This window comes from Anolis sagrei, chromosome X (genome assembly GCF_037176765.1).
Source record: "Anolis sagrei isolate rAnoSag1 chromosome X, rAnoSag1.mat, whole genome shotgun sequence".
NCBI lineage: Eukaryota > Metazoa > Chordata > Lepidosauria > Squamata > Dactyloidae > Anolis > Anolis sagrei.
Window position 1 is genome coordinate 47,485,450 of NC_090034.1, and position 25,812 is coordinate 47,511,261.

The 25,812-nt window shown below is 45.6% G+C and overlaps 3 protein-coding genes across 3 annotated transcripts in view; 1 reads left to right on the plus strand and 2 right to left on the minus strand.

Moving 5' to 3' along the window:
* Positions 1 to 6,167, plus strand: part of POLE (DNA polymerase epsilon, catalytic subunit) — a 78,735-nt gene extending 72,568 nt beyond the window's left edge. Inside the window, exons 47-49 of the mRNA XM_060785344.2 lie at positions 4,334 to 4,459; positions 4,578 to 4,667; positions 5,742 to 6,167. Coding sequence (XP_060641327.2) covers positions 4,334 to 4,459; positions 4,578 to 4,667; positions 5,742 to 5,855 — 330 coding nt within the window. The 3' untranslated portion in view covers positions 5,856 to 6,167. The remainder of the gene's footprint in view (positions 1 to 4,333; positions 4,460 to 4,577; positions 4,668 to 5,741) is intronic.
* A 2,042-nt stretch (positions 6,168 to 8,209) lies between these two features.
* On the minus strand, positions 8,210 to 16,267 carry P2RX2 (purinergic receptor P2X 2). The gene is made up of 12 exons (XM_060784059.2): positions 16,047 to 16,267; positions 15,379 to 15,514; positions 14,878 to 14,949; positions 14,565 to 14,631; positions 14,023 to 14,116; positions 13,773 to 13,853; positions 13,442 to 13,580; positions 12,253 to 12,383; positions 11,987 to 12,077; positions 9,344 to 9,409; positions 8,485 to 8,562; positions 8,210 to 8,386 (listed from the first exon to the last, which is right to left on the minus strand). Exons 1-12 carry the CDS (start codon positions 16,229 to 16,231, stop codon positions 8,291 to 8,293), a joined length of 1,236 nt encoding a protein of 411 aa, XP_060640042.2. The 5' UTR covers positions 16,232 to 16,267; the 3' UTR covers positions 8,210 to 8,290.
* A 1,881-nt stretch (positions 16,268 to 18,148) lies between these two features.
* Positions 18,149 to 24,848, minus strand: ISG15 (ISG15 ubiquitin like modifier). The gene is made up of 3 exons (XM_067473307.1): positions 24,676 to 24,848; positions 24,612 to 24,645; positions 18,149 to 20,211 (listed from the first exon to the last, which is right to left on the minus strand). Exons 2-3 carry the CDS (start codon positions 24,612 to 24,614, stop codon positions 19,744 to 19,746), a joined length of 471 nt encoding a protein of 156 aa, XP_067329408.1. The 5' UTR covers positions 24,615 to 24,645; positions 24,676 to 24,848; the 3' UTR covers positions 18,149 to 19,743.
* Positions 24,849 to 25,812: the final 964 nt, after the last annotated feature.

Here is a 25,812-nt window from a genome sequence, read left to right on the forward strand (position 1 = left end):
TGGAGCGTATGCACAAGATGTGTCAGACGGCCCACAGGTTTGGCCTCCCATTGCTGTTTTCTAACCAGCCTAGGCAATGTTGGTCAACCTTCTCTCCTTTCTATTGGAGACATCCTAGCCCAACCTCGACAGCGCCAAGGGCAAGACCGACTACCCAACTGTCCTCCACTAGAAGACTAGGTCTAGCTCTGGCCAGGAGCCGCCAACAAGGTAGGGGCAGACAACCCCATGCCTCTAGGCGTCGGGTTTAGCTCTGTACGATGATCTAACAGAGTTTGTTCTTCCCCAAGTTTTGATACTTTCCAACCTGTCCCAGTTGATTACCCCAACTGTATCATTTCCCCGTCCTGTGATGTTCTCTTACTACAACCTACCTTCACGGACCATCTCGCGCCTTATATCAATGCTTTGCGCCGGATAATCATGGACAGGTGGGTCCTCGACACTGTGGAGAGGATACGCTATTGAGTTTACCCAGTAGGAAACCAGAAGGTAACCCATACTTCCACTCCACTCATCAAAGAGATTCAAGCTCTTCTTCAAAAAGGGGCCATATGCCGACTGAAGTCCGGGGACATCCACCAATGATTCTTCTCCAGGTATTTCCTGGTCCCCAAGAGAGGTGGGGGCCTACGACCCATCTTAGATCTATGGGGCCTGAACTTGTATATCAAACCCCATAGGTTTTGTATGGTCACACTAATGATGGTTTTAGCCCTAATTGGCAGAGGGGCTTGGTTTGCCACAGTGGACCTTAAAGATGCCTACTTCCACATCGGAATAAGACGGTCTCATCGCAGGTTCCTCAGTTTCCAGGTTGGACACCACTGCTACTGTTTCAACGTTCTTCCTTTTGGGCTGTGTACTGTGCCCAGAGTTTTTACAAAATGAATGGGAGCTGTTGCTGCGCATCTCCGCCAAGTTGGCATTGTTATTTACCCTTACATTGACAACTGGTTGATTTTATCTAGCTCTTGACAAAGACTAATGACTGACATCAACATTACCTTGTATCTTCTTCAGGATCTTGGACTAGTAGTAAATTGGGACAAATCCCATTTGGAGCCTACCCAATCCATCAAGTTTATTGGTGCCATCATTGACTCCAGGAGAGAGCCTTCCTCACAGAGGACCGCTTCAGAACCCTAAGTTCCCTCATCCAAGTCATCCGAACACGCCCTCACATTTGCACCAGGCAAATAGTCTGCTCTAGGCTACTTTGCTTCAATCACCTTTTGCAAGACTTTGAATGTGTCCTCTGCAAATGTGGTTTCTTCAAGTGTTCGACGTATTAAGAGACTCACCAAGGAAGCTCCTGACAGTCTCTCCTCACGTCCTAGCATCATGCTCCTGGTGGACGCACAGACGCAATGTCCAGAAAAGGATGCCATTTTGTCAACAACAGCCAACCAAGACACTCACTATGAATGCCTCCTTGTCCGGCTGGGGAGCCCACCTCGACAACCTGACGATAGAAGGTCAGTGGTCTTCAATGGAATCCCAACATCACATCAATTACCTGGATATGCTGGCTGTCCAGAAGGCGCTCAGGGTGTTCTAGCTCCCTTTATCTGGCCACGTAGTCCGTCTCCTGACAGACAACACTACAACCAAGTTTTACATCAACAAACAGGGTGGGACGTGATCCCGCAAACTGATTCACCTCACTCTGCACATCTGAGACTGGTGCATCCCGCGTGGGATTCATCTTCTCACTTTTCATGTGCCAGGCGAAAAGAATCCACTGGTGGACACCCTGAGCAGGTCATTGAACTTGTGCCATGAGTGGCAAGTGAACCCAGAAACCCTACTTCACATATTCGAGCTATGGGGAACTCCAACTATAGACTTGTTCGCAACGCCACAAAACACAGTGTGCCCAATTCTGGGCACGGCATTCAAGGGGCCATCCACCAGGCTGCCTGGGCAACGCATACACCTTGGCACTGGTTCTGATGTATGCCTTCCCACCTCTCCTCCTGATCCCGAGGGTCCTGTTGAAGTTGCTGGCAGACAAATCAGACTACATCCTTCTGACCCCATGGTGGCCACGACAGCCATGGTTTGGCCCACTAATCCACACCTCTTGCAACGAGTTTCAACGACTCCTGTTCACGCTGGATATTCTCACGACTTAGAACGGTCAAGTTTGTCATCCCGATGCCCGTACCTTGTGCTTGACAGCTTGGAGGATTCGATCTACACAAAACTCTCCCACTCAGTGAGATCAGTGCTGGAAGCTGCTCACAAAGCGTCCATAAAGAAATCCTACACATACAAATGGCAGCGCTTCACTTCCTTTGCAAAGCAGAAGGGGGCGGAACCATCCTCAGCCCCTGTCCCAGTAATTTTGGACTTTCTTATGCACATCTCTAATAGAGGCCTCTCCATTTCATCTATAAAATGTTATCTCACGGCCATCTCATGGTACCGACACAAGTCAGGCCTACCCTCTTGTTTTGCGCAGCCACTCATTAAATTATTCCTGAAGGGGCATAATAACATGTATAACCCAATTCACTCCCCAGTACCTGCGTGGAGTTTGGCACTGGTCTTGTCACAGCTTTCTAAACTGCTGTTCGAGCCTTTAGCATTGACTGATCTTCAACACCTGTCATGGAAGACGGCATTCCTCATTGCCATAACTTCTGCAAGGAGGGCAAGTGAGTTCTATGCTCTTAGAGCTGACACACCTTACCTGTGGTTCCATTCAGACAAAGCAGTTCTTCGACCAAACATTTCCTTTCTGCCGAAGGTGGTCACGAGCTTCCTCCTCTCCCAGGACATTATTCTACCAGCATTTTTCCAAAATCCATCAACTCCACTTGAACAGTCATTACATACATTAGATGTCAGGAGGGCACTTGCCTTCTATGTCGACCGGACCCAGCCACACAAAAAATCTCTGTGGCTCTTTCTCAAGTACAGGAATGATGTACTCGGTATGCCTGTGACCCCTCAGAGGCTGTCTTCATGGATTGTCGCTACCATCCAACTTGCATACCAGCTGTCAGGGTGTGATCCCGCACCTGTACTGAAGGCTCACTCCACTAGATCCTTGGCCACATCACGGGCGTTCCTAAAAGGAGTGCCTCTGGAAGACATTGTCGTGCGGCCACCTGGGCAACCCCTTCCACCTTTGTCAGCCATTACAAGGTGGATGCCCTATCCAAGAGAGACACTGCCTTCGGGAGAGCAGTGCTGTTTTTGTATGTGGCATGACGCCCACCTCCAAGGTTAGTACCTTGCTAGTCACCAATACGTGTGCATTTCACAGGACCACGCAGAGGAAAGATGGGTTGCTTACCTGTAACCATGTTTCCTCTAGTAGTACTGGTGAAATCCACACAACCCGCCCATCCTCCCCGCTGGGCATCATGCTCCGGTATCCTGGGCTGCTATTCTGCGGCTAAGGAACTGGATCGGCAGCCCCGCCTACTGGCTATTTATACTATCAGGAGAATGGGCGTTGCCACCACCAAAAACTATCCTTTAAGATTCCAGAAGGTTCCGAAACTGTCTGCGCAGGCACAGAAAACCCATATGTGTGGATTTTACAGGTACCACTAGAGGAAACACGGTTACAGGTAAGCAACCCATCTTTATTTATTTACTGTATTTTTATACCTTTCTCAGCCCTCAGGCGAATCAGAGCGGTTTCCAGAGGCAACAATTCGATGCCCAATACACCATAAAACATTTAAAAGCATGAACACATAATATAAAACCATAACAATAGTATTAAAAACATACATCAATTACGTCTCCTAATAAAAACGTTCTCCAGTCTCGTCCAGTCATTCCAATTTCTATGTCATTTAGCTTGCATTTTCAAACACTTGTTCAAACAACCAAGTCTTGACTCTTTTCCGAAATGTTAAGGGGCAGGGGGCCGATCTAATGCCCCCGGGAAGGGCGTTCCGTAGCTGAGGTGCCACCACTGAGAAGGCCCTGTCTCTTGCCACACCAAACGTGTTTGTGATGCAGGCAAGATCGAGAGCAGGGCCTCCCCGGACAATCTTAAAGTCCTAGCAGGTTCATAAGGGATGATGCGTTCGGACAGGTAAGTTGGGCCAGAACTGTTAATGTTAGGTCCTGCTGTGGATAAATAATACTGTTTTGAAAGGGAACTTCCTTAAGCCATGTCACAGAATTGGGTCCACATTGTGTTATAGTGCAACTGCCAGCCTGCCTCACCATTGGCTTGGGCAGCTAGGGCTGAGTTGCAGTTCTGTCTCACCTGGAGGTGACACTTCATTGCTCACCTGCTTTTGGGTCCCTTTTAACTGTGATTCGGACTTAATGGGGCCTCTTTCTGCCTCTTTTCCTCCAGGACGGTTCAGTACTGCCCAGTTGGGCCTGCCCCAGTTGCCAAGCGCCGTATGACTCGGATGCCATTGAAATTGCCCTGGCAGAAGCCTTGCAAAAGAAGCTGATGGCCTTCACCCTCCAAGATCTGGTAAGGCAGGATGGCATTTCCTAGTCCTCTTGGACTCAAGGAAGAGTGGGGGGTGGGGACAATGCCTGGAGTCCCCAGAGAGCCCAAAGTCTGATCCCCAACTTCCCTTTTGTCCCAGGTGTGTCTGAAGTGCAAAGGCGTCAAGGACAGTCACATGCGCCTCTACTGCAGCTGTGCCGGAGACTTCGACCTCCTCTTGCCAACCAAGGTACATGCGCACCCAATATTCCCTTGCTGAAGCCTCCTTTCTAGCCCAAGGAAGGGACATTCTCTTTCATAGAATCATAACATTGGAAAGGACCATTTAATCCTGCCTCTGCCAAAGAGAAATTCACTCCCGAAAGGTGCTCACTCAACCTCTGCTTCAAGACCCTCCTAAAGATGGAGAGTCCAGATTGTCAATATCTTTCTTGATCTGGGCACAGTATTATTCCAGGTCAGATCTGGCCAAAGGAGAATAGAGTGGGAACATGACTTCCCTCGATCTGGATACTGCCCTCCAATTCATGCAGCTTAGAATTGCATTGACCTTTCTAGATGCCGCATCACACTGTTGGCTCACATTCAGCTTTTGGTCTCTTAAGATGCCTTGATCCCTTTCCCATGGACTGTTTTCAAGCCAAGCCTCGCCCATCCTTTATCTATGTCAGGGGTCCTCGAATTAAGGCCCGGGGACCAGATGCAGCCCTCCAAGGTCATTTACCCAGCCCTTGTTCAGGGTCAACCTAAGTCTGAAACGGCTTGAAAGCACACAACAACAACAACCCTATTTCATCATCCAAAAGCAGACCCACACTTCCCATTGAAATACTAATAGGTTTATATCTGTTAAAATTGTTCTTCATTTTAATTATTGCATTGTTTTTAAGTGGTTTTTTTTTTTTTGCACTACAAATAAGATATGTGCAGTGTGCATAGGAATTCATTCATGTGTTTTTCAAATTATAAGCTGGCCCTCCAACAGTTTGAGGGACTGTGAGCTGACCCTCCGTTTAAAAAGTTTGAGGACCCCTGATCTATGTATTAGCTTTTTCTCTGCCTTAGAATTGCATTGGCCTTTTTTGCTGCCACATCACTCTTGACTCGTGTTCTGCTTGTGATCCACTTCAAACCCTTAGATCCTTTCTTCACATTTTCAAGCCAGGTCTCAACTAGCCTATATCTGCCTCGATTTTTTCTTTCCTGCCTTTGTTCCTCCTTCAGATGAGATCCACCCTCCCCTCCTTTCTTCCCAGCTCTCAGTGTCACGTTGTTTGTTTGCCCTTCTCTTCCTCCTCCCCAGACCTTCCTGGACCAGCTGAAAGTCTTCCGGAGCATTGCCCAGCACTACAACATGGTCTACTTGCTGGAGAATGTGACCTGGTTGCTGCAGAGGAGCCCTTGGCTGCCTTCGTGAGAGCGTCCTGGGGTGGGCTTCTCATTTTGAGTCCTGTGGCACAGATTTGAGGCTAGCTCTGTGCTGCAACGAAATGCATTGCTCATGCCTTGGACCAAAGGACAGAGCGGCATCACTATCAGATCTTGTGTAACCTGAAACGCAAGCATATCAATGTATGGACACACAGGCTTTCTGTTTCCCACTTTTCAATGGGAAGAAAGTGTGACTGATGCTTTTTTAGCATGGGGCCTAGATTTTATCCTGTTTTTAATCTTGGGGTTTTGATTAAAAAATGACAATGCTGTAAATAAAATGTTTTATGCCCAGCGATTGGCTGTCGGTGTATGTGACACAGATGCATGCTTTGGTAGCAGTGCAGTCGCTGTAGATTTTCCATTACTTTTAAGTATGAAATCCATTGTTGCAGGCCCTGGAAAGTTCTGGATGAAAGTATGGAAGGGAGGAGGTATTTCCATTCTTTCCTTCCCTCCTTCGCTTCTAAACCCAGGGCATCATCTGGACCTGGACCATTCTGCAATCGGAAGAGGAGGAAGGGGGCGGAGTGGCCAAAGGGAAAGGGAAAAGGCTGGCTTTGTCTGGGAAAACAATCCCTAGGGTTCCTGCAACTACCAACAGTTTTGTTGTCGAAGGCTTTCATGGCTAGAATCACCAGGTTGTAAGTTTTTCGGGCTGTATGGCCATGTTCCAGAAGCATTCTCTCCTGACGTTTTGCCTGCATCTAGGGCAGGCATCTTCCAAGATTGTGCCCGCATATGTGTACGGACGTTGCCTAGCTTGCTATTAAAAAGGGGGGCCGCCTTTCTGCTTGGCGCCTCTCCTTGCCAAGCAGGAGGCTGGCACAACGGCTTCACTTCTGGATCTGCTCTTGGCTTTCATGCACTGGGGAGGCTCAGACTGATTCAAAGCGGGCAACCTGAGCCTGCCCTAAAGCAGTCGTGTAACCTGACTCTAATCACATTGTGGACACCCATGATCCTATTGATGCCCAATCGTTTTGGTCTACCACCTGCCTTCCCAGACTGAAGGATATGCATGATTAAAAAGGGGTGCCTGCGTTGGCACTGCCCTGAAAAAACAGCCCAAAGTGCCTGGCATTGTCTCCCCTCTTCCCCCTTCTCTTCTTCCCCATTTGCTGCCTTTTGAACCGTTCCCGCTAATAGCCAATGATTTATCGCCAGTGCGATCTCTGGCCGTGCCATTAGCTCCCGTTCATTTGTTCAGGGGTCTTTGCTGCATTCATTTCCTCCCCTTGGACTCTGATGTTTGATCATCATTGTGTTTGGGAAGGGGATCCTTGATGGCTTTCTCTGCTGGGGTTAAAGCTGGTAATGGATTGGGATTTGCAGGAGCCGGAGAGAGCCAAGCAATTGGATTAGCTGAAGAAAGAGGCTACACTTCACTCCATCTCTTTGGCGCGTCTTCTTTTTTTCCTGTATAATTGACTTATTAGTCTCTCAACAAGCACTTAGCCTAGCCAGGCCACAACACTGACTTGTAGCCTCTCCGATCCTCTGCGCACCAAAGGAAGGGAGAGGAAAGGTCTTTCCACACTCTCCCCTTCAGTGAGGTAAGGGTACTGGGGAAAATACCACCTATGATGGGTATCGTACCAGGGCAAAGGTTTCGATCTTTGGGTGGGCTTAGAGACACTTTGCCAGGTGCAGTGTGGTCATAAGATTTCAGAATTGGATGGGACATTCAAGCCCAAAGTAGATCCAACCTCCGGCAGGAATCGACCACTAAAACACCCCCGAAAAAAGTCCATTTTACTTCTGTTTCAAGACCTCTCTAAAAGGAGAGCCTTCCCCTCCCCCTCTCCCGCTCTTGTACTCTCAAGTACTTCCACCACCAAGGTCTTGTTCATGTTTCCATGGAATCCACTGGTTCACGTGCCCCTCTCTGGAGTCGTAGAAAAACAAGCTTCAAAGGGATATTTTAAAATGGGTACCTTATGACTTCTCCAAGTGAAATATGCCCCATTCCCCAAGCTGTTCTTCATAAGACTTGGTGTTCTGTTGTGCCAACCAGGTGGTACATAAACTGTGCCAACCAGGATACCTTGAACTGCAACAGAGGTTCCTGAAATCTTCAATAGGCCAAGGTCCTACATCACAACCTGTGGCCAGATGTACCTAAGGCTCACTCCAAGGCTCACCAGTGCCCATCCAGCTATGGCACATCAATCACTCCACTTACCACCATGCATGTAAGTGGAGTGACTGATGTGCCATAGCTGGGATGCCATGTAACACCCCAGCAGCCCCATAGGGGTTGTTTTATCTATGGAAATAACTGAGAGTATATAACAGTGAAAATGAGACCAGTCTCTTGTCACCTGAATGCCTGACAGAATTTTATTTACTGGGAAGGAGGTTGGATGACACAATGCAAAAGCAGCCCTGACAGAAATGGAGAGATGCCAGCTGTGGGTCTCAGAGTGGGACGGGAGTTTTGGAGCCGATGGGCGAGGAGGCCATGGTGGTGGTGCCGGAGTCCATTTTCAGTGCCTCTTGGGCGAGTGTGGCAATCTGTAAATAAGGGAAGAGAGCGGAAAGAGGGGAGGTGTGGCGTTTGGGTTGGCATTTCCGGCTGCCAGGGCCCAGTCTGCACCCCGCGGGCCCCGTACCTGGTCAAACTTGCGGGAGCTGTACACCTCGTCCTTGTTCATGAAGGTCAATAAGATCCAGTCACACAGGAAGGATCCCTGCCGAGAGAGAAGAGGAGATGAGAGTTCAACTCCATGCAAAGAAACGAAGACCTGTCTTGGCAAACAAAACATCAATTTGCTAACTCTTAGATTCCTAACAAGGGTTTGCAAGGGAGATCTTGCTTCTGATTGGAAGCCAGACAGGATTTCCATCACCAGCTGCTGCTTCACAAGAAGACACCATCATCCTACAGAATATGCACCAGCTAAAAGATCCCTGACTCTTGGGGACAAATCTGTTGTCGTGATACAGTCTGCCATCCAAAATAAATTATAACGGGATTGTGGCGCAGCTGGCTGAGTGACAGCTGCATTAAGATCACTCTGACCAAAAGGTCATGAGTTCGAAACCAGCCCGGGTTGGAGTGGGTTTCCAACCAATTGTGTAGCCTGTTGTCAACCTTTACAACCCAAAAGACAGTTGCATCTGTCAAGTAGGAAAATTAGGTACCACCTTAAAGTGTGGGGAGGCTACATTAACTAATTTATGAGGCCATAAAAAAGACTCCAGCAAAGCACTCCAGTAAAAAAGCATGCAGGGAATGGGGAAGTACTTCATCAGTGTCGCAGATGGATGATGAAAGCGACAGCTCCCCTGGCGACCAGAAAAAGTTAAATAGCCTCTGTGTATGTCTGTATATGTTGTATGTCAAAATTGGCATTGAATGTTTGCCATATATGTGTACACTGTAATCCGCCCTGAGTCCCCTGCGGGGTGAGAAGGGCGGAATATAAATGCTGTAAATAAATAAATAATTAATAAATAATGATTACTCACCACTCCGACTGAGGTCAGTGCCGTCGCCAGGTTGATGATGGTGGGGATGGGACTGAATTTCCCTGCCTGCGGAAAAAAGGTGCCAGAAAACCCAGTGTCAGCAAGCAAATGCTCTCTAGATCGGGTTCTCAAATTGTGCTCCGTAGAGCCTTTGGGGCTCCGTGAATGATAGTGAAGGGCTCCATGGTGCCATGCTGCTATTATTATTATTATTATTATTATTATTATTATTCTGACACAAAAGCACAGTATGTCACAGCAAACAAGATCTATATGCTGGATTTCGTTTCACAAAATCAAGTCGAACACTTCCCAAGCGTCTAGTACTGTGATATATTTTTGAATGATGCGCACAGATCCAAGTATTATTATTATTATTATTATTATTATTATTATTATTAGGGTTGGATGGCCATCTGTTAGTGCTTTGATGTGATTCGACTGGGTGACCCTGGGGTTGCTCCTATTATTATTATTATTATTATTATTATTATTATTATTATTATTATTCTGACACAAAAACACAGTATGTCACAGCAAATTAGATCTATATGCTGGATTTCGTATCACAGAATAAAAAGTCGAACACTTCCCAAGCGTCTAGGACTGTGTGATGTATTTGCAAATGATGTGCTCAGATCCAAGTAAGGTGGCCATTTGCAGTTGACTGATCATGATTTTATCAATATTTATTGTTTCCAAATGCTGGCTGAGATCTTTTGGCACGGCACCCAGTGTGCCGATGACCGCTGGACCCACCTGTACTGGTTTATGCCAGAGCCTTTGCAGTTCGATTTTGAGGCCCTGATAACGACTGGGTTTTTCCTGTTGTTTTTCCTCAATGCTACTGTCACCCAGTATGGCAACATCAATAATCCAAACTTTTTTCTTTTCCACAATCGTGATGTGTATTGTGTTCCAAAACTTCATAAGTCTGAATTCGAAAGTCCCACAGTGTTTTTGTGTGTTCATTTTCCACTACCTTTGCAGGACTATTATTATTATTAGTAGTAGTAGTAGTAGTAGTAGTAGTATTTGAAACTCAACAAGATGAGTCCACAGCAGACAATATGCTGGCTGTTGAATTGGATCACACGTTGGACACTTCCCATGTGTCTAGGACTGTGTGATCTAACCCCTGCTTAGATCAGCATTTCTAAACCTGCGGGCCAGTACACTTGGGGGGGGGGGTCGCAAGGGGGTGTCAGAGGGGTCACCAAAGTCCATCAGAAAACACATGGGAGTTCTGTGAAGTTTGGCTCAATTCTATTATAGGTGGAGTTCACAGTGCTCTTTGATTGTAGGTGAACTATAAATCCCAGCAACTACAACTCCCAAATGTCAAGGTCTGTTTTCCCCAAAGTCCACCAGTGTTGACATTTCGGCATATTGAGTATTCATGCCAAGTTTGGTCCAGATCCATCATTGTTTGAGCCCACAGTGCTCTCTGGATGTAGGTGAACTACAACTCCAAAACTCAAGGTCAATGCCCACCAAACCCTTCCAGTATTTTCTGTTGGTCATGGGAGTTCTGTGTGCCAAGTTTGGTTTCATTCCATCGTTGGTGGAGTTCAGAATGCTCTTTGATTGTAGGTGAACTATAAATCCCAGCAACTACAAGTTCCAAATGACAAAATCAATCTATCCCAACCCCACCAGTATTCAAATTTGGGCGTATCAGGCATTTGTGCCAAATTTTCCAGGAGAGGAGGTGTTTTCACAAAGAGAACCTGGGAGGGGAAGTGGGCAGGAACAAGTCTCTACGATGCGATGGCAGTCAACTGAGAACTCCTAAATAAAACGGATAGTTTGCTAGTGTGTGATAGAAGTAGGAAAATCATCCATTTAATTTCAAAATGGAGTATGCCTGAGCTGTATGATAAAACTACACTTCCAAACACTTGACATGTTCAGTGGGATGAAATCTTTGATTGTACAGTGTTCGTTCACTTATCATGGGTGTTCTGTTCCAGGACCACCTGCAATAAGTGAAAATCAGCGAAGTAGGGACACTCCACCCTCTCGAGTGGGTGGAGTGTCCCTACTTCACAGTGGCTTCCTCCTCGCCACCTCCACTGCCCCCTGCCTTGGAGACCCCTTCCTCGCTAAGCTGGAGGCTCAAACCTGGTGCCCAGCCTGGCGAGGAAGGAGCGGGGAGCGGCTGAAGCGGCGAGGAGGAGAAGGTCGCTGAGGCGGCAGCCTCCTCCTTGCCACCTCCGCTACTCCCCATCTTAGAAGCCACTTCCTTGCCAGTCTGGGCACCCAAGGGGCCTCCAAGGCGGGGTAGGGACGTTAGATGTTTACGATTCAGAACATTAGCAAAATTACAGTTCTGAAGTAGCAACGAAAATAATGTTATTGTTGGGAGTCATCACAACATGAGGAACTGTATTAAGGGATCATGGCATTAGGAAGGTTGAGAACCACTGCTCTAGATGGTTGGACTGTGGATTCCAGTGGCACCAGTGCTTGGCAACAACGGGAATTGCACTCCAATGCAGAAGGGGTAGAGTTTGGTTGCTGTCCTGTTCTAAGGCTCCATCCTTGTGTTACGTTTCTGAAGGAGAGGCAATCACGCCGCAACTCAGACCCCATTCCTCCACCCAGAAAAGCCAAAATGCTGCTGAGAACAGGATGCAATACCTGTCCATGCACAATGACATCAATGCGGATGCCGTAGGCCTTGATCAAGGTGCGGGTGCTCTTCCCTTTGCAGTGGTAGTACTTAGCAAACCTGGCTCCAAAAAAATAAAAATGAGAAAGTTGGGTAATGGGTGCAAAACTTACCCAGGCATGCCAGTGTCAACCTTGCAAAACATACCCAGGCGTTAATGCGAAGCAGTTTGTTTAAGTGACATTCTCTTTTGCCCAAAGTGGGGGCAGACTGTTTCAAGCAAAAGCTGGGTTACCTGTAATTGTAGCCAGAGGAGACTTGGGCCCACTTGGGGTCCAGCCTGCGGAAGGAGTATCGGGGGTTGCATTCAGAGTCCGGCAAATCCAGGTTGCAGTTCCAGTTAATGATCACCCCAATCACCCCGCCCTGCGGAAGGGAAGTTCTCCATCAGGGCCCCTGAACAAGGATTTCCATATGACATCAAGTTAGAAGGGACCCCAAGGGCCATCTAGTCCAACCCTCAAAAGCCATGCAGCTACATCACTCCTGAAAGACAAACCCACCCCACTGCTCTTTTGAGGCCGTTGAAGATGGTCTCCAACCCATCGAACAGCTCTTCTGGTTCTTCCAAATGTTTCAGCTGACTCTTGTCATTTGACTCCAGAACTGTCATTTGAGAAAGTAGCTATTACCAGGCAGAAAGTGTCCCAACAGACTCTGGTGGCAATCATTGCCTCTTCTAGTCATTCAATCTAGGAAATTTGTGTTTTGAGCAAATGACCTGCCGGAAGCTACAGGGCTGTTGTTGCTTTGAAATGTCAATTACAAGCAAGCAAGTCAATTAAATAATCTGAGGGAAATGTCTTACTGTGACTGAAACATGAGAAAAAACTCTTGACTCTCATTGGGTGGCTCTCTTTCAGGAGTGCTTGGGTTGAGTCGAGCAGCATGGCAGGGGGATGGACTAGATGGTCCTTGGAAACCTCCCAGAGGTAGTTTTGTCCATTCCTTCCTCTGAGCTATGCTCTGACATGCTTGGCGGTCTCTCATCCAAGTCCTAACCAGACCTGAACCTGCTTAGCATCCAATTTTAGATGCAATCTGGTGCCTTTGGACTATTATTTATGCCCCAGTTCTCTATTGTAAGGAATGCTATGGGCTCCAGCCCTACAGGGAAGCTGCTTCTGTCCATTACAGGTCAGGGATGGCTATGTAATAGACCCGGCATCTTCAGCAAAGCAGCCAATAACCTCTCCTCCTTCCCAGGAGAGCAATGAGGGTTGATTGATGTGAAGAGAAAGGCAATTAAAGGCCAGCCAGCTTCCTGGAATGGGCACATTCTGGCTGGGGGGAGGGCACTAGGCCCGCTCTGGGTTTCAGTCCAAACTGTTCAGGCAGACTGAGCCCGCCAGCCAAGTCTACACTACGTTGGCTGGGAGATCGTGGGCAAAGTAGTTCTCCGAGGCTACGCCGGCCAGGATTACCTTTTCAGCCAAGGCAGCAAAGTCCTCGCCTGCTTGCTCCACGATGAAGCCCAGCTTAAAGATGGGGCAATAGAGGTCGGTGGTTTCATTGAAGGAGCAGTTCCGCAGGTAGCCGTCTTTGCTGTCCTTGATGTTCCCCCTGAGGAGGGGAGATGGGCAATGGTTAGAAACCTAGGGACCCACTGTGGGCACAAAGAGGGCAGTGCTAATGCAAGGAATCTGAGGACCACCACATCAGGCATCAACTCACAGGGACCCAAACCGCTGGCCAAACTGCCCTCGCAATGGTGGTGTGCCAGTGTTGCCCTCCCCATGCCCACTGGCCTCTTACTTGGAGAAGCGGAAGCGGGGAAAATGGATGTTGTTTTTGATCAGGATGGTGAACTTGGGCGCCATCTTTGACAAATCCTCACTAAAATGCAAAGCAAAGCCAAATAAAGATTAAACCACACACATAGACATCCCTCCTGAGGTTAGCAGACTGGTATAGGTTGGCAGGCTTTCCCTTGCCAATGAACTACAACTCTCATCCTTGCTGCCTTATGAGCTCTCTTCCCTGGCTCTTACAAGCAGGACTGTACCTGAGCGCTGTGCCATTCTCCACCGGGCACCATGCCTTCACCTCACAGGTCTTCTTGGTGCGGTTGTAGGGCACGCAATGCCCCGTCTTCTCTCCTGGAGGGAAGAAGACATGGAGTGGAACATTTTGGTGCCCACTACTCAAGTCTCCATGGAACTCAAGTCATATCTACTGCCGCTTCCAAGCTTCATGCCCATCACGTCCATCTCTGGCATATGGCAGTGGAAGCAAAAGCCAAGGGCAGCTGGGAGGTGGCAGTCTGGCATTGGAGGAGATTGTTATTTTCTGCTGTTTGCCACCTTCAGATATGGAAGACGGCACTAACTTTAAAAATAAGATTTAATGGCCCAGTACAGTTGCCAGGTATGATAAAGGATATCTTTTTTGAGGACCAATATAAGACTGGCATTGTGAACCTTGCAATTAGGAACATCTCTTATTTGAGGGCCAAAATGTAGGACTGGCAACTCTTTTGCGTAGACTGAACAAGACATCCCCCTAAAGACTCCAGGTGGGTCTTGCCACCCTAACCCAACTGCTCACCATTGCCCAGCATGTCCATCTCACCAGCAACACACTCACGGCTGGAGCGACACAAAGCCCTGGGATTCTGTAAGAAGGAGACAGGCTGGCGTTTGGATCTGAGAGTTGGCAAAACTCAGAGTGGGCAAACGCAAAACTTTTGGGGGATTGGGAACAGCTGAATGATCCAACCCAATCTTTTTTGGCACCAAGACTTTCCCAATCAATTGTTTCAGTTGATAACTTTGGAGACCTCAAGGTGTTATATCTACCCTTCTAGGAATGCATTAAATTTGGATAGCGGGCAACCCAAGCCCACTTTCTTTTCTCTTACCTCTGGGCAAGCATCCTGAGTCTGTGAAGGGGTCAATTGGACCCGGGTAATGATGCTGAAAACGCTGCCACCCTGCAATGAAGATCCAGGATCAGAGGATAAAGTGCCCACCTTGCTCTGCATTGTAAATAATCCATTTTGAGGTTGGCAAGGTTTGTTTTGTTGCATCAGAATGGCACCATTCACTCCCCACTTCCAAAGGGAGCCCCAAAGGTTAGCTTAATCAATGCTGACAAGCTGGGTCTCGCATTGGGAGCTGATCCTTTGCAAAGTGCCCATTTGAGATCCCAGGATTAAGTCATGACTATTACGGTATACACTAGCAGTGAGGTTCAGAGGGCACCGGGAAACCTAAGGGTGGCAAAAGCAGCCACAATTCCCTCTGAGACATTAGATGTTTTAAGGAGAGAGTTTCCAAGCAAGCCTTGCATTTGTGCCCTCTCCACAGCCACTCGGGCGAGCCTTCCCCTGGCCTGCCTGGTGCCCGCTTTGCCCCCTTACCTCTGGGGGTTTCACATACTCCTCCACATCCCAAACCTTGCTTTGGGAGCGGGTGACGCCCTTGACTTTGGTGATGACGGAGCTCTCCGGGCCAGATTCGCTCTCTTGGTAGCCTTTCTGGACGATGAAGACGTACCTGTCACCAATGTTAACGGGTTACAGCATGTGCCCGTCTTTTCCTGGCACACACTTTCCCTGAAGCAAAAAACCCTAAGAAAAAGGAGACTGGGAACGATCCTCTACTAGGGACAACCTTGCTTCTCAGCTAATTTTGAGAAGCCACATGGAGGGAATAAATAGGGTAAAATCTTCAACGTCTTATTCATCATTCAAAATGTTCCCTTTTCCCCTGCCATTTTTATTTGAAAAAGTGGAGGGCAAACTGGGGTTTCCAGCATTTTCCCCCTTTTTATCTCTATTTTGAACTCAGGATTGGAGGAGAGGGTGCCCAACCTTTAGGCATGAAAGACGTATGCAGATTTGTTGCAAAAGCCGTGAAGTTGGCACGGATGTACAGCGACCCAAGAGTTGACATAGATGTGTGGTAAGCCAGTCCTCTCCCGTTCGGACCAGAAACCAAAGCAGACCCCCTTTGCAGACCCAGGAGCCCCGGCTGGTACCTTTCTTTCTTCATCTTGCCCCCAAGCGGGCAGCGAGGGACCACTTACCAAATGAAGTAGACCAGGATGAGGAGCTGGACCAGTCGGTAGATGAGCCCCAGGTGCCGGTTCCGCACCACAATCACTTTGGGGGTCTCATAGCTCCAGAATTCCCAGAAAGCGCTCCAGCAGCCCCTCATGACCCCTTTTAGGTGGCAAAGAGGAGTTCCCTTTCCCAGTCGCCAGGATGGCATCCCTCAGGCTTTCCTTGCCTGCTGCTAAGCGCTTTCTCCTCCTCTACATGCTGCTTTGTGCAGAAGAGCAGCGGCTTTCTCTGCTGCAGATGGAACGCCTCCCATGCGTTGGCCTCCCTTGGGGCAGGAATGCTAGGCCGGGGCAGGCTGCCCTCTGTGGGCATCAGGTGGCAATGCAATTCCGACAGCCCCTCAATGTGGATGCCCACAAGTGCCAGCTGTCGCCCGGATTCCTCCTCTCCACCGGTCTCGCACTTCCAAAATGTCTTTCTCCCACATATTCACTCCTTTGTAAACCATCAGACACATATAACACTCAACGTGCCCAGGCACAGCAGTAAGTAACAAGTGCCATCTTTACTGAATGGCACCTTTCTGGGCATCCCAAATATACCCCGCATATGTCTCAAATATATCCCCAAACATTGGGATGAATTAGAAATCTAACACTGATGTTCAATGGGGATCAGTGACAAACGGATTTTCGGAAAGGGAAAGTGGCCGTCCCAAAGTAAGCCAAGGACTCTGGACTCTGGAACTCACTCCCTAAGGACATCAGGCAGGCCCCAACTCTGGCAGTCTTTAGGAGGAGCTTGAAGACGTGGTTGTTCCAGTGTGCCTTCCCAGAATAATGATTCCATTGCACTTTGTCCTCTAAAGCACTTTACATTGTTTTAGGTCTGCTTGTATGTTTTCCACAAATGCCCCATCACTTTTTTGCCCATGTTCCAGCATTATTCTCAATTTTAATTTTACATTTGGCCTTCCCGTCGTTTTTAACTGTGTGTTGTCTTATTGTTAATGTTTCGTTATTTTATTGTCTATGTTTTGTTTTAATTGCTTGTATTGTTGTTGTATTTGGGCTCGGCCTCATGTAAGCCGCACTGAGTCCCTTGGGAGATGGTAGCGGGGTACAAATAAAGCTTATTATTATTATTATTATTATTATTATTATTATTATTATTATTTAAGGAAGCTTTGGAGAGGAATGGGTCCCGATGGGCTCACCCCATGGCAGCAAAGCCTAAACCAGTGGTTCTCAACCTGTGGGTCCCCAGATGTTTTGGCCTTCAAATCCCAACAGCTGGTAAACTGACTGGGATTTCTGGGAGCTATAGGCCAAAACACCTGGGAATCCACAAGTTGAGAACCACTGGCCTAAACCTTGCCAGTACGTACTCCCCGCAAACCCACAGAAAACTTCAAGAGAAAAGACTTGAATTAGATCTGATTTTATTGAAAGTTGGTAAAGTTGCGGACAATGCGTACAACACAAACACAGCCACAAAACATCACAGTTTGTTGTCAAAATCCCATTTGATGTTAACAGCTTGGTCCTAAAGGTTCCCAAGTCAGCTGATGGGACAGCAACAATAACAGTAATAACAGTAACAACAACAATAATAATAATAGGATTCAAAGATGGGGGAAGAGGAAAACTGGTCAATAATATTGGTTGGAATGGAAACAGAGTGCATCTCCAGAAACAACATTTCTATAGGTTGTTGTACGTTTTTTGGGCTGTATAGCCATGTTCTAGAAGCATTCTCGCCTGACGTTTCGCCTGCATCTGTGGCAAGCATCCTCCACAACCTCTGAGGATGCTTGCCACAGATGCAGGCGAAACATCAGAAGAGAATGCTTCTAGAACATGGCCATACAGCCCAAAAAACCTACAACAACCCAGCGATTCCAGCGATGAAAACCTTCAACAATAACATTTCTATATGTTTCCATATGAAAAGAGGTCCAATGGAGGGGGTCTTCGTAGGATGCTCAAACAATTCAACATTTCTAAGAGATTTCTATATGTTTCTATATTGAAAGGGGTTCAATTGAGGGGGTCTTTTTCGGATGCCCTAATACCATCACATTTCTAAACACATCTTTTAAGTGGATTTTTTTTATCTAGTCTTTGGTAGGAGGCCCTGAAAGTGCTACATTTCTAAGACACTTCTATATTTTTCTATAGAGAAAGGGGTTCAGTGGGGGGTTCAATGGGATAGCCTAAAGGAGCTACATTTCTAAGAGACTTCTATACCTTTCTATAGGGAAAAGGGTCCAATTTTTGTAGGATGTCCTAACACCACATTTCTATACATTTCTATGTGGAAAGGGGATCAATGGAGGGGTCCTAATGGGATGGCCTGGAGGTGCTACATTTCTAAGAGACTTCTAGACATTTCTATAGGGAAAGGGGTCCAGTGGGATGATCTAAAGGTGCTACATTTCTAAGACAATTCTATACATTTCTATGTGGAAAGGGGTCCAATGGGATGGTCTAAAGGTGCTACATTTCTAAAAGACTTCTAGACATTTCTATAGGGAAAGGGGTCCATTGGAGGAGTTCTAATGGGATGGCCTAAAAGTGCTAGATTTCTAAGACAATTCTATACATTTCTATGTGGAAAGGGGTCCAATGGGATAGCCTAAAGGTGCTACATTTCTAAGAGACTTCTATACATTTCTATAGGGAAAAGGGTCCAATGGAGGGTCTTTGTAGGATGTCCTAACACCATCACATTTCTATACATTTCTATGTGGAAAGGGGTCTATTGGAGGAGTCTAAATGGGGTGGTCTAAAGGAACTACATTTCTAAGACAATTCTATACATTACATAGGGAAAGAGGTCCAATGGAGGGGTCCTAATGGGATGACCTAAAGGAGCTACATTTCTAAGACTATTCTATACATTTGTGTGTGGAAAGTGGTCCAGTGGGAAGACCTAAAAGTGCTACATTTCTAAGACAATTCTATACATTTCTATAGGGAAAGGGGTCCAATGGGATGTCCTAAAGGTGGTACATTTCTAAGACAATTCTATACATTTCTATAGGGAAAGGGGTCCAATGGGATGGCCTAAAGGTGGTACATTTCTAAGACAATTCTATACATTTCTATAGGGAAAGGGGTCCAATGGGATGTCCTAAAGGTGGTACATTTCTAAGACAATTCTATACATTTCTATAGGGAAAGGGATCCAATGGGATGGCCTAAAGGTGGTACATTTCTAAGACGATTTTATACATTTCTGTGTGAAAAGGCTTCCAATGGGATGGCCCAACGGTGGTACATTTCTAAGGCAATTCTATACATTTTTATAGGCAAAGGGTTCCAATGGAGGGTCTTTGTAGGATGCCCTAACACCATCACATTTCTATACATGTCTATATGGAAAGAGGTCTTAATGGGATGCCCTAAAGGTGCTACATTTCTCAGATACTTCTATACTTTTCTATAGGGAAAGGAGTCCAATTGAAGGTCTTTGTTGGATGCCCTAACACAATCACATTTCTATATGTTTCAATTTGGAAAGGGATTCAATAGATAGGTCTTAATGGGATGCCCTGAAGATGCTACATTTCTAAAACATCCTACAGTGAAAGAAAGATCTTTGTGGAGTTCAATTCAAAAGGGTGACAACACAACACAAGAAGCTATTGCAATTCTGAGTAAAGACTTTGGGGTCCGTCTGGACCCTCAGGTGGCTCTCCCTGGGCCCTTGGGCTCCTCATCCCCCGCGGACGCGCAGGTTCAGGTAGATGGTGCCCTCGGGAGCGATGCCATAGTCGGCCATGGTGCCGTTCTCCATGGGCTTGCCTTCGTAGAGGAGCCAGTACTGGCCCGGCTGGACATGCTCCTTCAGCTGGACCCGGATCTTGAAGTCGGCGACCACCTCGGAGGGCATGACTTCGTAGGTGCGGAGGTTGCCGCGGTCGTTGCGCAGGTAGATGGTAATGGGCTCCTCCAGCTTGACCAGGAGGGCGAGGGTGTCTCCCGAGTGCAGCCCGCAGCCCGCAACCGAATTGGAATCATTCAGGATGAGGCCGCTGCCTACTGGAGGCGCCAGCTTCTGGTGGTAGCGACGGCACCCCATCTTGCGCTCCAGCAGGACCTTCACCTCCCAAATGGTGTGGTTCGGTGAGACGGTCAGGGTGTGCACCTCACCCGTCAGCAACTTGAAGTGAAGCCTCATAGCCTATGGGGATGAAAGAGGGGCACACTTTCAAACCAGGACATTTGGTTAGTATTGTCTGGCCTTTAGAGACAGGGATCCCTTTGGAATAGCCAGATACCTCTGTGCTCCCTCTTTACCCCTTCTGTGCTGCCTTTCCCTTTCGTCTCCATAACCTGGCTTTAAGAGTCGGTGATCATTTTGGAATAGCTAGATATCCCTTTGCTGCCTCTACTTCTTCTGTGCTGCCTTTCGCCTTTGTCTCAATAATCTGGCCTTAACAGGCGGGGGGGGGGGGATCCCTTTGGAATATCCCCGTGCTGTCTCTTTGCCTCTTCTGTGTCGCCTTTCCCCTTCATCTCCATAATATGACCTTAACAATATAATAATATAATATAATATAATATAATATAATATAATATAATATAATGTATTGTCGAAGGCTTTCATGGCCGAAATCACTGGGTTGTTGTAGGTTTTTTGGGGCTATATGGCCATGGTCGAGAGGCATTCTCTCCTGACGTTTTGCCTGCATCTATGGCAAGCATCCTCAGAGGTAGTGACTACCTCTGAGGATGCTTGCCATAGATGCAGGCGAAACGTCAGGAGAGAATGCCTCTCGACCATGGCCATATAGCCCGAAAAAACCTACAACAACCCTATAATATAATATATTGTATAGACATATAATATTGATAATACAATCTAATACTACTAATACTAACATATTATAATTATATATTTGATATTAAATGTAATATTACTAATCAGATTATGGTATAATGTTATAGTACAATGTAATATATAATATTAAGATGGTGCTATGGTAATAATATAATATATGGTATTGACTTGTTACTTGTAAGCCGCTCTGAGTCCCCTTCGAGGTGAGAAGGGCGGCATATAAATGTCGTAAATAAATAAATAGGCTGTCGTAAATAAATAAATGAATAAATAAATAGGCTGGGATCACCTCACCCGTCAGCAACTTGAAGTGCAGACTCATAGCCTATGGGGATGAAAGAGGGGCACACTTTCAAACCAAGACATTTGGTTAGTATTGTCTGGCCTTTAGAGACAGGGATCCCTTTGGAATAGCCAGATATCCCTTTGCTGCCTCTTTACCTCATCTGTGCTGCCTTTTCCCTTTCATCTCCATAATTTAGCTTTAAGAGACTGGGATCCCTTTGGAACAGCCAGATATCCCTTTGCTCCCTCTTTATCTCTTCGGTGCTGCCTTTCCCTTTCCTGCCTCTTCTGTTCCATTATCTGGCCCTTGACCACCAACCTCTGAGGAGGCTCCCGTCCCATACGATACAATGGCACCCCATAGATGGGAATGCTGGAGTCTGTGGACCCAGAATCCACACACTATAGTTCCCATATTCCTATGTGAACAATTTAGGAGTTGGAAAGGAATATTGGAAGATATGTTTTTCAATCCCTGGACAGTTGATTTTGTGGATGCTCAACCTGTGGATACTTGTGCCTGTGCATAGAGGACAGATAGATAGGTCAATAGAAGTATTGGGGAGAGAAATAGATGGATGGATAGACACAGAGATAATACTGTATATACTCGAGTTTAAGCCTAATTTTTCAGCCCTTTTTTTAGGCTGAAAAAGTCCCATTCGGCTTATACTCAAGTCAAGATTATTTATTATTTAATTGTATTATTATTATTATTATTATTATTATTATGATTTTACTCTATTATTACATTTATTATTTTACTCTATTCTGTTACTAGCCGTCCCCTGCCACGCGTTGCTGTGGCCCACATGGGGGTTCTGTGTGGGAGGTTTGGCCCAATTCTATCATTGGTGGGGTTCAGAATGCTCTGTGCTTGTAGGTGAACTATAAATCCCAGCAACTACAACTCCCAAATGTCAAGGTTTCTTTTCCCCAAACTCCACCAGTGTTCACATTTGGGCATATTGAGTATTCGCGTGGAGTTTGGTCCAGATCCATCATTGTTTGAGTCCACAGTGATCTTGGGATGTAGGTGAACTACAACTCCAAAACCAAAGGGCACTGCCCACCAAACCCTTCCAGTATTTTCTGTTGGTCATGGGAGAACTGTGTGCCAAGTTTGGTTCGATTCCATCGTTGGTGGGGTTCAGAATGCTCTTTGATTGCAGGTGAACTATAAATCCCAGAAACTACATCTCCCAAATGTCAATCTTTTTTTTTTTTTTTTTTGCTTGAAGGACATACATTGGGTTGTTAGGTGTCTTGTGTCCAAATTGGGTGTCATTTCGCCCACTGGTTTTTGAGTTCTGTTAATCCCAAAAACCAACATTACATTTTTATTTATATAGATTATTACATTTACAACTGGGTTGTTGTAAGTTTTTCGGGCTGTATGGCCATGTTCCAGAAGCATATTCTCCTGACGTTTCTCCTGCATCTATGGCAGGCATCCTCAGAGGCTGTGCAGTCACAACCTCTGAGGATGCCTGCCATAGATGCAGGAGAAATGTCAGGAGAGAATGCTTCTGGAACATGGCCATACAGCCTGAAAAACAACCCAGATAAATAATGATGTTGTACCCCACCTTGAGCAGCAAGGAGAGGTGGGTAATATATTTGGCAGTGTAATCCACTTTGCCCATGTTTCTATGACCAAACCAATCAGGAAATGACATTTCTAACCCAGGAACATAAACTGTGTTGCATAATGATATTATTATAATCATTATTGTTGTTGTTTATGAATAATTTGGGAGGATTGTTGTAGGTTTTTCAGGCTGTATGGCCATATTCTAGTAGCATTCTTTCCTGATGTTTCGCCTGCATCTGTGGCAAGCCTAGTTTAAAAAAAATCTGAATAAAAATAATTAAATAAATAAATAATAAAATGTAATAATAGTAATAAATAGTAAGATAAATCCTAATAATACTAATAAATGATGTAGTAATACTAATAAACTGAAAATAAATCATAATTAATAATAGTCAATATGAATAATAATATAATAATAGTACTAAAAATAGCAACATTACACCTACCTCCAACAGACAAGAGTTCTTTCTCCCAGCCTGGACATTCCACAAATATAGAAACCCAATTTTCCTAGATTCTAACAGACCTCACAACCTCTGAGGATGCTTGTCATAGATGCAGGCGAAATGTCAGGAGAGAATGCTTCTAGAACATGGCCATACAGCCCAAAAAACCTACAACAACCCTGTGATTCTGGCCAAGAAAGCTTCGACAATTTGGGTGGAATTTTTTTTTGCCCATGGGTTCATCTTGGATTCAGGCTTTCTACACTGCCATATAAAACCGAGATTATCTACTTTGAACTGGATTATATGGCAGTGTAGACTCAGGCCCCTTCTGCTCTGTCATATAATCCAGGTTTATGTAAGAAGAAAATCCACACTATCTGCTTTGAACTGGATTATATGGCAGAGTCGACTCAGGCCCGTTCTGCACTGCTATATAATCCAGGTTTATCCAAACTGACAACCACACTACCTGCTTTGAACTGGATTATCCGAGTCTACACTGTCATATAAAACCCAGATTTACTACTTTGAACTGGATTACATAGCAGTGTAGACTCAGGCCCCTTCTGCTCTGTCATATAATCCAGGTTTATGCAGGAAGAGAATCCACACTACCTGCTTTGAACTGGATTATCCGAGTCTACACTGCCATATAAAACCCAGATTATCTACTTTGACCTGGATTAAATGGCAGTGTCGACTCAGGAACCCTTCTGCACTGCTATGTAATCCAGGTTTATCCAAGCTGACAACCACACTACTTGCTTTGAACTGGATTATCCGAGTCTACACTGGTATATAATCCGGTACAGAGCAGATAATCTGGATTTTATACGGATTTTATATGAACGGGATTATCCGAGTCTACACTGCCATATAATCCGGTACAAAGCAGATAATCTGGATTTTATATGAACTGGATTATCCGAGTCTACACTGGTATATAATCCGGTACAAAGCAGATAATCTGGATTTTATATGGATTTTATATGAACAGGATTATCCGAGTCTACACTGCCATATAATCCGGTACAAAGCAGATAAACCTGATTTTATATGGATTTTATATGAACTGGATTATCCGAGTCTACACTGCCATATAATCCGGCAGATAATCTGGATGTTATATGGCAACGTAGTGGGGGCCTTAGCAGCCCTACATTGGCAATTGGTGCTCAATAGGGAATTGTCACGTTTCCTTCCAGTGACGCGTCTACACTACAGAGTTAACGCAGTTTGGTACCGCGATGAACTGCCCTGGCTCAAGGCGATGAGGTCTTGGGAGTCGTGGCTTGAAGCGAGCCCTTCGCAGGCCTGGAGCTGGGCCAAGTGAAGGGGAGCTGCTGCTTCCTCCTCCTCCTCTGCCTTTCCCCACTGACTTTCAGTCCCTGGGCAAGAGCGTCACTCACCATGGCTGGATTCGAACTCGCAATCTTCCGCTCCGCTCCGCTCCGCTCCGCTCTGCTCTGCTCTGCTCTGCTCTGCTCTTCTGCCTCCAATCGCGCCTCCCGTTCCCGAAGTGCCGGGCGTCTGACAGGCGCGCCTTTTATGCGGCTCCTCGGGGGTGGGGGGGGGGCGGGGGGAGAGCAGCCCCCGAAGCGCGCGGCGCTTTCCGTTTCCACCCGCGGAAAAACGAAACTCAGGCAGGAAAACGAAACTCCTCCTCGGGCTCAGCCAAGCGAGCTCACTTAGTCCCGAGTCTTCCTACTGTTGGGTTCACGCTCCTGCTCCTGCTCCTGTTGTTAGGATTGCTTTTACTATTAATCAGAATTACTCTCCGGATTTAGTTTACTATCTATTATTACATTATAATTATTAGTACTCGTATTTATTTTACTACTTATTACTATTATTTTAGTATTAATAATGATATTATTATTATTAGGATTTATTTTTCCTCTATTACCATTATTATAGCATTAATAATAATGATTATTGATTATTAGGATTTATTTTCCTTTTAATACTCTTACTATTACATTATTATTACTATAAGGATTTATTTTCCTTTTAATACTCTTACTATTACGTTATTATTACTATAATGATTTATTATACTATTTATTACTACTACTAATATATTAATATTAATAGTAACGATTATTATTAGGATTTATTTTCCTTTTATTACTATTATTACTATAAGGATTTATTATACTATTTTTACTACTATTATTATATTAATATTAATGATTATTAATTTTAGGATTTATTTCCCTTTTATTACTATTATTACATTATTAATATAAATGATTATTAATTATTATCAGGATTTATTCCTATTATTATTAATTATTATTAGGATTTAGTTTACTATTTATTACTTTTTATTACATTATTATTAATATCAATTATTAGGATTTAGTTTACTATTTATTTCTATTATTATATTAATTATTATTAGGATTTATTTTCTTTTTCTTATTAATTTTAGATTATTTATTATTAGGATTTATTTTCCTTTTATTTTATTTTTTATTTTTTTGTCGTGTCAGGAGCAACTGCTCCTGTTGTGAGAGTTGCCCAGGGGACGCTTGGATGATTTTTGATGCTGTATCATCCTTGTGGGAGGCTTCTCTCATGTCCCCGCATGAGGAGCTGGAGCTAATA

Bases quoted from the DNA above. Each gene is read 5' to 3' on its own strand.
- P2RX2 (XM_060784059.2), bottom strand. From the start codon at position 16,231: ATGCCATCCTGGCGACTGGGAAAGGGAACTCCTCTTTGCCACCTAAAA. The intron at 14,950-15,378 runs GTAAGGGGGCAA...TCTTCATTGCAG, and splicing joins AGTATGTGAAACCCCCAGAG to GGTGGCAGCGTTTTCAGCAT. The intron at 9,410-11,986 runs GTATTGCATCCT...TTTTTTCCGCAG, and splicing joins ATGTCATTGTGCATGGACAG to GCAGGGAAATTCAGTCCCAT.